This window comes from Saccopteryx leptura, chromosome 9, assembly GCF_036850995.1.
Source record: "Saccopteryx leptura isolate mSacLep1 chromosome 9, mSacLep1_pri_phased_curated, whole genome shotgun sequence".
In the NCBI taxonomy this organism is placed as follows: Eukaryota; Metazoa; Chordata; class Mammalia; order Chiroptera; family Emballonuridae; genus Saccopteryx; species Saccopteryx leptura.
The window spans coordinates 42,759,404-42,772,272 of NC_089511.1; the positions used below are offsets into that span (position 1 = coordinate 42,759,404).

Genomic DNA, 12,869 nt, shown 5'->3' on the forward strand with positions numbered 1-12,869 from the left:
ATGGTGACCCCCCTGTGGCTGCTGCTTAGCTTTGCTGTCCCACTGCTGGGGTTCTATGTTTCCATCAGCTGTCCCCATGACAAGCAATGCCAACGGGCCCTACTTTCCAACAATGATGTCTTTCTGCACTGCAACACTTCGGGGGCACGGTGGTACTACTTCCTGCGAGATGGGACCAACTGGTTCAACCATCCCCTCAATATTTCAAACATAGAAACAATGCCTGAAGGCGGTCTTCTCATTAGAAGCCCATTGCCATCCCAGACGGGCTTCTACAACTGTTGGGACAAAAAAGGCATCCAAGTGGTACAGTATGAGATTGACTTCCAGGACGTCAGCACCCTGCACATTACGCACAAAGACCTAGGCCAAAAGCCCTTGCAGAATGAGACCCTGAGTCTGGGAGGCAAGGAGCTCATCTTCACCCACTGGGAGCCCTGGCAGGACTGTAACCGCTGTGGGGAGCCGGGTGAGCGTAAGCGCCTGGGCTACTGCTACATCCAGGAGCCACTGGAGAAACCCGTGCCCTGCTGGCTGTACCTGGGAGACACCGAGCTGTGGTCCAGCCGCATGCGGCCTGAGATGCAGATAGAAGCATGCCACGCCCGGTGTAAAACACCAGCTATGGAGAGAGTTGTTTTTGACGACTTTGAGCTCAATGAGGAGTCAGGATCTGCGTGGCTCACCTGCCCCTTGGGATCCATCTACAGGTGATGGAAGTATGCACCAGCCCTGCCCTTGGCCCTTAGCCAGGCTCTTCCAGTCTGGGAACCTTCATGGTTAATCCGTGCAGAGAAGGAGGGGTTCTGCCTGAATCAGCCCCAGTCTCTTTCCACTGGCTTCTTCAGATGTGCCTTTGGCAAGAATCCCCTGGCGCCCACACACCATTGCTTCCCACAGGTAGAGCAAGGACAGCTAACGCTCAGGGAGGGCACGGCTGACTGGGCCTGCCCTGGGCTGGCCAGTGCTGTGGACATGGTGGTTCTCAGACTTCCTGCCCTCAGGAAGCCACCAGCCCAGCAGGGAGGCAGCCCAGAGTGCTCAGGGCTGGGATGGAAGAAGCCGAGGCAAGTGGAGGGGCTTTCTGTGGGAAGCCTGGGGAGCTGTGGCTCTGAGCCCTCTGACTCATTGGGGAGGGTCAGGAGGCTTTGGAGCAGAGGACAGAGCCCAAGGCCTCAGGGCCTGCCTCCTGCAGCTCACATGCGTGCTCCTGTGTTCCTGCCTGGAGCCCCCGGGGAGTCTCCCCATTTGCCTCTTCTCCCCTGCCCCTGCCCCAGTAATAAAACTACAACCTGTGGTGCAGCACTTTCACTGGGGGCTGGCCCTAGAAAACTCTCTTCACAGACCCGTCCTTCCCAGCCCTACTCCGGAGCCCCAGGACTGTGGACTCCAAGGAGGTCCATTTATAGATGAGGAAACTGCCACTCAGAGGGATGCCGTCCTTGCCCAAGGAATACTTGTGGTGGGAGGTGGCAGTGCCGCCGTAATCTCACATATACCATTGAGTCCCCTTGTCCTTCTTCCCCTTGCAGCCTAGTGGCAGCCCCTCCCTTGCAGGGAGAGAGCCCTGAGCCCTTGCAACCTCTCGGGGCGGGCGTCCGCAGCTACGGGCTCTGTGGAATCTGGCCTCACCACCACCATCTGGTTTTCTTTTCCTTGTTCATTGCAGCCGTGGATTCTATTCCTCTCTCTCATTCTCATATCATTTTGTTTCCTTTCCTCCTTCTCCCCCGTTAAGTATAAAACCTACTCCCTAAAGAGTGCCACAGTTCAGAAGTGCAGGAAAGGGCATGATGAATCCCTCCTCCAATCTAGATGGGACACCTACTCCACGTTATTTGCAAGACAGAAAGTGACAGTCAATTGGGAACTTGAGGCAAGGAAGGTCACTGAGGCTTCAGGAATTGCCTCTGTGTCTGGGGACTTGAGTGGAGTGGCATTTCTTGTGAGGCTTTTGTTCTTACGCTCTGGTTTCAGCCAGGCCTGGATTCCAATCCACACTCTGCCATTTTCCAGCCGTGTAACTTTGGCCTGTGGCATCTCTCTAGGCCTCAGTTTCCCCATCTGTAGGGTAAGGGTTGTATTAGTTTGCTAGGTCTGCCATTACAAAGTATCACGAACTGGGTGGCTTAAAACAACAAGAATTTACTCTGTTACAGTTCTGGAGGACAGAAGTCCAAAATCAAGGTGTCAGTAAAGCCATGGACTATCTGAGATGCTGGGTAGAATCCTTGCTTCTTCCTGGCTTCTAATGGCCTCTGGCAATCCTGGGCCTTCCTTAGTTGAAAGCTGCATCTCTCCGGTTTTGCCTCTGTCGCCACTTGGCGTTAGCCCTGTGTCTCTTCTCCTTTTCGTATAAGGACACAGGTCATATTGGATTTAGGGCCCACCTTACTGCATTTTGACCTTATCTTAACTAATGACATCTACAGTGACCTACTAAATAACATCACGTTCTGGGGCCCATTGGGACATGAATTTGGGGAGGACACTTTATCCAACTCAGTACAGAAATCTCATGGGATAACTGTGATGTCTAAGGGAGCAAATGACTGGAAAGATGTAACAATGTCTGACAAACTGTTCCACACCGATAGATGTTAGTTATTGTTAGTTATATACAAGCAATCTTGTAGGATTATTGGCCTTGCCCACGTTGTCTTTTGAGTGTCCCCTCTGTTCTTCAGCCACAGCGGGCAGGTTATATGCCTGATTCACTTATTCACTTTCCATATTATTCACTTACAATGTCATTCACTTACTACTGAGCATTTATAAGCCAGGCACTGTTCTAAGTAACCGGGATGCCATGCAATAATCAACCACGTGAATAAAACATCCAATATTCTAGATGGTGATAAAGGCAGGGAAGGGGTTGGGGGTAGGCAAGGTGGAAGTTTTAAATAAGGAGGTCAGGGAGGGCATTTCTGAAAAGGTGCCACTTCAGCCAAGACCGAAAGAAGGTGAGGGAGCCAAGTGCACTAAGGGCAAATGTCCCAGGCAGGGGAGTACCCAGGACAAAGGCCCTGAGGTGGAGCCATGCCCAGCATGTCGGAGGACCATCACGGAGGAAGAAGTGAGGGGCAGAGTGGGGAGATTGAGTCCAGGCAGATAAATGGGGGGCTCAAATCCTTTAGAGAGCACTCTTGCTAATTCCTCCAAATAACCTTTGGCGGTAGGTACAATTACTCCACCCCCAGTGTGCAGCTGGGGAAGTGGGAACTCAGAGAGAGCTGGAGGCCTTTGGCCTGGCGGCCTGCTCATTAAGGTGTAGGCCTCCAAGAACTCCTGGCCATCTTGGCCCCCCCCCCTTGCTCACTGCTGCATAGAGCTTCTCAGAGAGGGTGCTGTTTTCTGTTTCCCAGGGAGGAGGAGGATGCTGGCTCCACCCCCCTCAGACATTTGTCCCCTTTCTCCCTGGACTCTGCAGCTGACCTTGTCCTCCTCTGCAGGCCTGTCATCTGGGAAGCCAACAGGAAGCCCCTGACCTGGCAGGGCCAGCTCTCTGGCCAGGAAGTGAGCACCATCCTGGACCCCTCCAGTGGTGGCAGCCACCTGCAGGTTTTCCGGCGAGCCATTTATCAGTGCTTCGTGCAGCAGAAGCTCAGGGCTCGATTCAACCCCAGGCCTGATTTGCATGTACTGGAGATTCTGCAGAGAGAGGAAGCTAGAAAACAGCAGGAGGCAGGGGAGGTCCGGCAGGGGAAGACCTACTCCATCCTCAAGGGGCTAAAGCTAATGCTGCTGGTAGGCGCCGTCCTGGGCCTGCTAGGACTGCTCAAGCTGTTCTGCTCTTCACGGAGTAAAAGAAGCTCCAGGCGCCACTGGTGAAATAAAGTGAACCCACAGTGCTGAGGAGACCTGGCTCCCTGTGCCTTCTTTGCTTCAACTGTCCTTTCCAGGGCCTCTGCCCTGCGCCTGCCCCACAATACACTCTGAATGCATGTAGGCCAAACACCCATGGCCACCGCTAAGAGTGACTGAGATCGTCCTCATCCCAGATTCCACTCTGTGAGCTCATTAGCAATCCCCATTTCACAGATAAGAATATTGAGGCAAGACTACCTGCCTAGTAATTGGAAGGAGATTCCCATTCAAATCCAGGTTGCCTGAATCAAGCCCTGTGTTCCTCACAGGGAGAAAAGGAGGGGTAGAATGAGGCTATTTGGGAGATGAATTTCTGGGGTTGGTAAACTGTAGACACCTCATCACTGCACTCCCTTAAGGAAAAGGTGAGACAGGGATGTGAGCAGGCAACCCCAGCCCCCCCCCCCCCCAAGCTGCACTGGTCCACTGCCTCTCCTTGCCTGTCCCTTGCCCCACCCTTCCCTAATTGTGCCTATGGCTTTGAGGCTTAGCTCTATCTCCCAAAGTCAGAAGGTGTTGCTAGAGTGGTGGCCCAGGATGTGGGACACACACCACCCTTCCTGGCTTTTGTAGTGGAAAGAGCCCCCTCAGATCCTGAGAAAGGGAGGCAGATCCCTTCACAGGACAAGGAACCAGGCCTGGTCCAGGCAATCCGTAGAAATCACCAGCACCGACTCTGCCAGAAATCATATATACTGCTTAACAGAGTTCAAGAGAGAAATAAAATGTGAATGCCTTGTAAAATCCGTTGCTCAGATAGTTCATTGTGAAGCAACTACAGGGCAGATCTGAAACTTCTAGAACATAAGCTCTGTCACTGAGGAGAGGGCAGCTCACCCTGAAACTGGAAAATGAGCCTGAGGTCCATCTGCCTGTCACCGTGAGAACCAATTGCACGGCACATACGCTGTTGCATAGGAAAGAGGTTTATTCAAGCGTTGGCCACCTGAGAAGATGTGGGGACTCCTGCCCTCAAAAACCCATCACCCCTTTTGGTGCAGACAGGGAGAAGGAGGGAGGAGTAAGCAAAACTAGAACAGAGGGATCAAAAGGAGGGGGTTGAGAGTTCCTTGCTGAGGGAATTTGTTCAGGTAAGTGGATGAAGGTCAGTCCACCTCCTGGAGCTGCCACATCTGAAAGGTGGAAATTTTTTTTTTTTTTTTTTTTACACAGAGACAGAGAGTCAGAGAGAGGAACAGATAGGGACAGACAGGCAGGAATGGAGATGAGAAACATCAATCATCAGTTTTTTGTTGTGACACCTTAGTTGTTCATTGATTGCTTTCTCATATGTGCCTTGACCATGGGACTTCAGCAGACCGAGTGACCCCTTGCTCGAGCCAGCGACCTTGGGTCCAAGCTGGTGAGCTTTGCTCAAACCAGATGAGCCCGCGCTCAAACTGGCGACCTTGGGGTCTCGAGCCTGGGTCTTCTGCATCCCAGTCCGATGCTCTATCCACTGCACCATCACCTGGTCAGGCTGAAAGGTAGAAATTTGTCTCCTTGATTGTTACAGGAAATGAAGTTAGCGAGTCATTTATAAATTAGGAGTTTTGTTTTAGGTCACAAGTGTCCACAGGTTCCCACAGTCAAGCTGTCCTCTTTGGCCTTGAGTGAGTGAGAATGAGAACTGCAAGCCCCAGAGCAGTGGGAGTGAGGAGAAGGGCAGGAGCTTGTGCTTATTCTTCTTGTCTGAATGTTAGTCCTTAATGTGCGTCAGCTGAGTGAACGGGCCTTTTAACTGTAATGAGAGTGTGTCCAGAGGTGAAAGCACAAGATTGATTATGTACTATTGATTTGTTACAGAATACATAACTGTGATCACTAAACTGGTGCTATGGAATCATCGTTATAAGAGCAACAAACTGGATTTAACATTTTACCGAAACTCTTTTATAAGCTTACTTTGCTAGTACACTCTTATTTAGCTCTATTTTATGGTTAGTCAGACTAATATCAGGAAGTCAGTAATATAACATATTTATTCCTAGTTACAATTCCCCAGTGCCAATTCTGGCTCCATTTCTATGGCGCTATTGAGGTTTTTCAAATCTTCTAGGGGAGTGAAAAACTTGGGCCTGTTGTAAAGCAAAATCTTGTGAGTTAAAAGCAGGTTTATTTTTTAACAGCATATGTTGAGCAGAAATGAATTTGCCTGAACACTTGAAACCATGTCAATACAATTAAAAAATAAATTTAAAAAAAGCATTTACCTGGTAAGAAAAACAGGTTATAAAAAGCTTTAGGTAAATAAAGACAAGTAAAATTAAACACAGGAGAGTTAGTCTCACTTAAAAATCTTTCCAAGTATGGACTGGAATTCCTGTGATATCTCTGAGGATAAATTGTAAACTAGTCTCTAGTGTTTGTGTCTTATATTTATCTCAGTTGGAATGAATGCAAAGCTCATGGTTTCTTTTGCTGGAGGGAAAGCAAGCAGTGGCAATTGGATAGATTTTTCTTATGTTCAGTTTAAATCTCTTTGGTGATACCATCAGGTGCTTAGGTAACTTCTGTATGGTTCAGATAGCTTAGCCACCAAGTTTGTTAATGGTGACAATTTTTCAAGCGTATGTATGTCCTTTAGTTGCAGTTTGCAACTGCAAAGTTCAGAAAAAAAAAAGAGTTTTAGTTTTCAGTAATTTCAAGTCAGAGAATAAAAGAAAAAAAAAAACGTAAGTTCAGAGGATTGAAGCTGAAATATTCAACAAAACTAGAAAAATTCAAGATCCAGTCAACAGTCTGATATTTATAACCGTGTTATAGATTGCATTGAAACACAATTTTCCCCTAAAATCACTCTAATTTATACCAAAGATACTCAAATTAAGACTATTTGCTGCATTAAGTCCAGTTTCAATTTGGCCTGATTATTTCCATAAACACAACAAAAATAGCAATTGATTATATAAGTTTTTTCAAATCTGCTTTGCAGGAATATCATAAGGAATCTTTAGATTGAGCTTTAATTAGCCCTTCCACATGAAGAAACCAAACCCCACCCTTGCTGTCAAGCTTTGCCTGCAGTACCTATAGGTTCTCAAGTCCTTGAGGTCCCCAAAGATGTCTTGAGATCCCTTTCTTGCCATTTTTCAGGAGAACAACCTTTGTCCCTTACCTGGCAAGACTGCTATAAACCACATGAACAAGAAAACTACGAGGCTATTTATTCATTGGACTATGGCTTTCTGGTGACATTCAGAGTCCATGCATGTCTCATCACACTTGAGTCAAAGTCTTGGTTAATAACACCACAATTGGGAACTGGCTTTTGTGTCCTACTGTAAAGAGAGCAGATTTTTATTGGGTTTATGCAAACCAATATATTACTATGAAAATAATATTTACTCATTAAAAGTTGCTAGATTCTGGAGGGATCAAGGAGGAAGAAAAATATAAATGCTCCAATATTGTTCATAAATGCCCAATTCACTAAATTGCTTTAAGAAAAAATATTTCTTCTACTTGGAAAACAAAATGATTTAAAAATCAATAATATTTTGAACAGAGTCAGAAAAATAATACTTATTCTTTGTTCATTCAATTCTATAAAACTGACTTTGTCTATCCTGATTATTTATCAACATTTCCTTTTTTTTTGAGAGAAAGAGAGAGGGGGGGACAGACAGGGACAGACAAACAGAAAGGGAAAGAAATGAGAAGCATCAACTCATAGTTGCGGCACTTTAGTTCATTGATTGCTTCTCATATGTGCCTTGACCAGGGGGCTCCAGGTAAGCCAGTGACCCTTCGCTCAAACCAGCAACCTTGGGCTCAAACCAGCGACCCTGGGGTCATATCTATGATACCATGCTCAAGCTGGCAACCCTACATTCAAGCTGGAAGAGCCCACATTCAAGCCAGCAACCTCAGGGTTTTGAACCTGGGTCTTCAACATCTCAGGTCAACACTCTATCCTCTGTGCTACCACCCAGTCAGGCTATTTATCAATATTTTTATGAATCCAGTTATTCCTTAGCATTTTAGAAATCTTCATCCAGTCCAATGGTTGATTTGAATATTTATTCTTGAAAATGCATGTTTTAGAATAAATCTGAGTCCTTTCCATGGATCTTCCTGAAGATGTACTATACAGCGGTCCCTCATCTATCTCAGGGGTCAGGTTCCAGAACCTCCGCAGTAGGCGAAAACCCAAAAAGTAGCAACCTTATATTTATTTTATTATCTATATATATTTTAAGACTTTATAAACCCTCCCCACACTCTTATAAACCTATCTCACACTGTTATTAACCTTTTCCACACTTTTTTTTGCTTATTTTACCACAAATGTAATTAAAATAACAAATATATAAAATACCTATATACTGCAAAATCCTGCGATATAGCAAAAAATCCACGATACAAAATTAGATATACTGTATACAATTTTAAAATCTGTGATACAGTGAGACCGTGAAAACTGAACTGCGATATGGTAAGGGACGACTGTACCAGCAAGTGCATCAGAACAGAACAGCAGCTGTCTTAAAATGACAAACAGAAAAACTTAAAATTACATGGTTTTAGATGTGATTACAATGCAATTGACAAAAGGAATTTGTCCTCTTTTTTAAACCACAGTTTAAGATAACAATCAGAATTACCATACAAACAAAGGTATTTCAAAACTTTATAGACTCTTAGAGATTTTCACAGAATTTCCGGAATGCCTACTTAATATATGTATGTAAATAGAATATAGATTTTTATTATTATATCTTTGCAAAGCTTCCTACATAATTTCAAGCATATCAAATAGGCCTGATTAGTCCAAAAATTCTCTTTTACTAGGAGAGAAAACAAATCCTTGAGGTATTCCAGGGGTGACTGGATTAACCCAAAGTCACTCTGTCTCTCAGAATTTAAACACTGGGAAGGTTGGAGAAAGGCCTTTTGTTGCATCTGTTCAGCAATTGCTGTTACTGAGATAGCTGCCTGACTCCTTTTGACTAATTTTGTATCTAAAATTAAATAAGTGGCTACACTATTGATTAATAAATAAATCAAAAAAAAATTCAAGATGGCAACGAAGTAGGTGAATGGATGTTCCATTCACTTCCTCTCAGGACCAAACTGAAGTTATAACTAAATTTAAGAACAATCATCCAGAAAAGCCAATTCAGGACTAAATGAAGAGAAGTCTATAACCAAGGATTCACAGAAGAAGCCACATCAAGAATGGTAGGAAGGGTGGAGTCATGAAAATGTTGCCCCCGCTCCCAGTAGTGAGTAGCGGCTGAGGGTTCAGAGGGACATACCAACTGTGGGGAGGTTTTCCCTGACAAGTGTGGGTCCTAAGCCCCAGGGTAGGTGCCCCAGCCTAGAGCACAGAGACTAGAAGAGGTCCCCACATAGCATGCAGTAGTGAAAAGAAGTGAGATTTCTGTCAGCAAGAAAGAGATGGGAGTTCTCAGAGATGCAGGCACCCTCTTAAAGGACCAATGCAGAAAATCTCATTCACAGCCACTTACCCTGGGCTCCAGCAGAAGGAGGCCTAAGAGTACTGGAGTCACATGAAGAAAGTATGAAATTGGAGGCCTCGTGGAGAGAAAGGTGAGGGACAGCCACTGTCATCTGCCAATACCGCAGTCATGCCATCTTTCTTGGGTGGAGCAGAGTCCTTCAGGAACCATCAGCCTAGGAGAAAGCAGTTACCTCACCTTCTGGAATCTCTCTTGCTCCACCCTATGGAGATTGGGCCCTGCTGAGAAGTAAGCAGCCTTGGCCAAGAAGCAGGGGCTAAAAAGACTCAGGGAGTTATAATGACTCAAGTGTCTGATGTTGAAGCTGGAGTACCCCCCCACACACATACCTTCCTGAGAATATGACTGCTGCTTCTGCTTCATGGAGGAGAGATTCAGTAGAAAGTGTCTGGACTGTGGGCAGACCAAATCTCTGGGCTTCAGAGGCCATTCCCACTGGACTTCTAGTGACCACATCCTACTGAGGTCTGTGAAAAAATTCAGGACAAATCAAGAACTGGAGCCTGGGGTTGGAGCCACACCTACCACCTTCTCTGATGCCTGAATTGCCCCAGCCTCTAGAGTCTACCAGAGTTTTTTTCAAGGGCCAAACTCAACGAGCAATCAACAGATGGAGGCAGCAGGAGGTGGATCTCAGGGAACTTTGGCCCTTTTGCTGACTTGCCCCAGGCCCGTTACTGATAAAAGCCGATGTAGGTGTATAGATTGGTCTCCCATGTGCACCTAAGCCTAGCAGAGGGAGCCACAAATTCTGTATTTCTTATATCTCCAAAATGGTTGATGAGAGCCAGTCACAGGCAGTGTCTTATACTGGTCTGCACCAGGTTCCCTCCTAAGAGGCCCAGCTACAGACCAGACAACATCAGAGTAGGACCCAACTGACCTTACTAGCAACATATCCAAAGACAGAGCTTATGTGGCTAATTGAGTCTAGTGTTGGTGTGGTCTGCCACTCACTACTGGCTGTGTTGGTTCTGGGTCGTCCTGGCTGGGGTTTGGGTATGTGTTGATGTCAAATGTTGTTTGTAACCCACTGTGGGCTACTTGTCTGGAGCTACCACTATATTCACTGTTTGTGCCTTTATTTTCTGTGCCTGTGTGTTTGTGGGAGGAGCCAACCTGTATAAGAATCAACTTCTTCTTGCTTAGTAGGGGATTTTAACACCCCACTAACATCAATAGATAGATCCTCCAGAGCAGTGGTTCTCAACCTGTGGGTTGCGACCCCGGCGGGGGTCGAATGACCAAAACACAGGGGTCGCCTAAAGCCATCGGAAATATTTTTCCAGAGAGAAAATCAACAAAGAAACAGTGGCCTTAAATGGCATACTAGATCAATTGGATTTATTTGATATCTTTAGAACATTTCACCCCAATGTAGCAAAATATACACTCTTTTCAAGTGCTCATGATACATTCCCTAGGATAGACCACATGTTAGGATACAAAACAAGTCTCAATAAATTTAAGAAGATTAAAATTATATCAAGCATCTTCTCTGACTACAATGGCATAAAACTAGAAATCAACTACAATAGAAAAACTGAAAAACATTCAAACACTTGGAGGCTAAATAGCATGTTATCAAATAACAAATGGGTTAACAATGAGATCAAGGAAGAAATAAAAAATGTGCTTGAAATAAATGAAACGGGACATTCAACAACCCCAAATCTATGGAACACTGTGAAAACAGTCCTGAGAGGGCGTGGCAGGCACACCTTAAGAAGAAGAAAGAGGTCAAATAAACAATCTAATCCTGCACCTAAAAGAACTTTAAAAAGAACCACAAATAAAGCCCAGAAGAAGTAGAAGGAAGGAAGTAATAAGGAAATAATAAAGATCAGAGTGTAAATAATTGACATAGAGGCTAAAATATAACAGTACAAAATATCAATGAAGCAAGATCTGGTTCTTTGAAAAGGTAAACAAGATGGACAAACTTTTTTTTTTCTTTTTTTTTTTCTTTTTGTATTTTTCTGAAGCTGGAAACGGGGAGGACAGTCAGACTCCCGCATGCGCCCGACCGGGATCCACCCGGCACGCCCACCAGGGGCGACGCTCTGCCCACCAGGGGGTGATGCTCTGCCCCTCCGGGGCGTTGCTCTGCCGTGACCAGAGCCACTCTTAGTGCCTGGGGCAGAGGCCAAGGATCCATCCCCAGCGCCCGGCCATCTTTGCTCCAATGGAGCCTTGGCTGTGGGAAGGGAAGAGAGAGACAGAGAGGAAGGGGGGGTGGAGAAGCAAATGGGCGCTTCTCCTATGTGCCCTGGCCGGGAATCGAACCCGGATCCCCCGCACGCCAGGCTGACGCTCTACCGCTGAGCCAACCGGCCAGGGCAAGATGGACAAACTTTTAACCAGACTTATCAATAAAAAAAAAGAGAGAAGACCCAAATAAATAAAATCAGAAATGAAAGAGGAGACATAACCACTAACATTAAAGAAATACAAAGGACTGTAAAAAAAATACTATGAAGAACCATATGCAAAAAATCGGACAACCTGGGCAAAATGGGTAATTCCTAGAAATACACAATCTTCCAAAACTGAATCTGGAAGAATCACAAAACCTGAGCAAATTGATTACAACAAATGAAATTGAAACAGTTATCAAAAAACTCCCAACAAACAAAAGTCTTGGAGCAGAGGTCTTCACAGGTGAATTTTACCAAACATTCAAAGAAGAACTAACATCTATCTTCCTCAAGCTATTCCAAAAATTCAAGAGAAGAGAAGATTTCCAAGCTCATTTTACAAGACAAGCATTATCCTAATTCCAAAACCAGATAAAGACACTACAAAGAAAGAAAACTATAAGTCAATATCCCTGATGAACACAGATGCTAAAATTCTCAACAAAAGATTAACAAACTGGTCCCAGCAATACATTAAAATGATCATACATCATGATCAAGTGGGATTTATTCCAGGGAGGCAAAGCTGTTACAATATTTGCAAATCAATAAATGTGATTCATCACATAAACAAAATGAAGGATAAAAATCCCACCATCATATCAATAGATGCAGAAAAAGCATCTGATAAAATCCAGCATTTACATATGATAAAAACTCTCAGCAAAGTGAGAATACAGGGAACATGCTTCAACATAATATATGACAAACTGACAGCCAACATAATACTCAATGGGCAAAAATGAAAAGCAAACCTGTTAAGATCAGGAACAAGACAAGGGTGCCCCCATTCACCACTCTTATTCAACATAGTACTGAAAGTCTTAGTCACAGCAATCAGACAAGAAGAAGAAATAAAAGGCATCCAAATAGGAAAAGAAGAACTAAAACTGCCATCATTATTTGCTGATGACATGATACTGTACATAGGAAACCTTAATGTCTCCTCAAAAAACTACTAGACCTGACAATTGAATTCAACAAAGTGGCATAATATAAAATTAACATTCAGAAATTGGTGACATTTTTATTCACCAATAATGAATTGTCAGAAAGAGAAATTAAGGAAACTATTCCATTTACTATTGCAACAAAAATA

General features: G+C 44.8%; 1 protein-coding gene across 1 annotated transcript; it reads left to right on the forward strand.

The window, feature by feature from the left end:
- On the forward strand, positions 1–3,831 carry FAM187B (family with sequence similarity 187 member B). The gene is made up of 2 exons (XM_066350215.1): positions 1–710; positions 3,453–3,831. Exons 1-2 carry the CDS (start codon positions 1–3, stop codon positions 3,829–3,831), a joined length of 1,089 nt encoding a protein of 362 aa, XP_066206312.1.
- Positions 3,832–12,869: the final 9,038 nt, after the last annotated feature.

Excerpts from the sequence above, each read along its gene's own strand:
- FAM187B (XM_066350215.1), top strand. The coding sequence starts at position 1 with ATGGTGACCCCCCTGTGGCTGCTGCTTAGCTTTGCTGTCCCACTGCTG. Across the intron at positions 711-3,452 it reads CCCTTGGGATCCATCTACAG|GCCTGTCATCTGGGAAGCCA; the intron begins GTGATGGAAGTA and ends CCTCCTCTGCAG.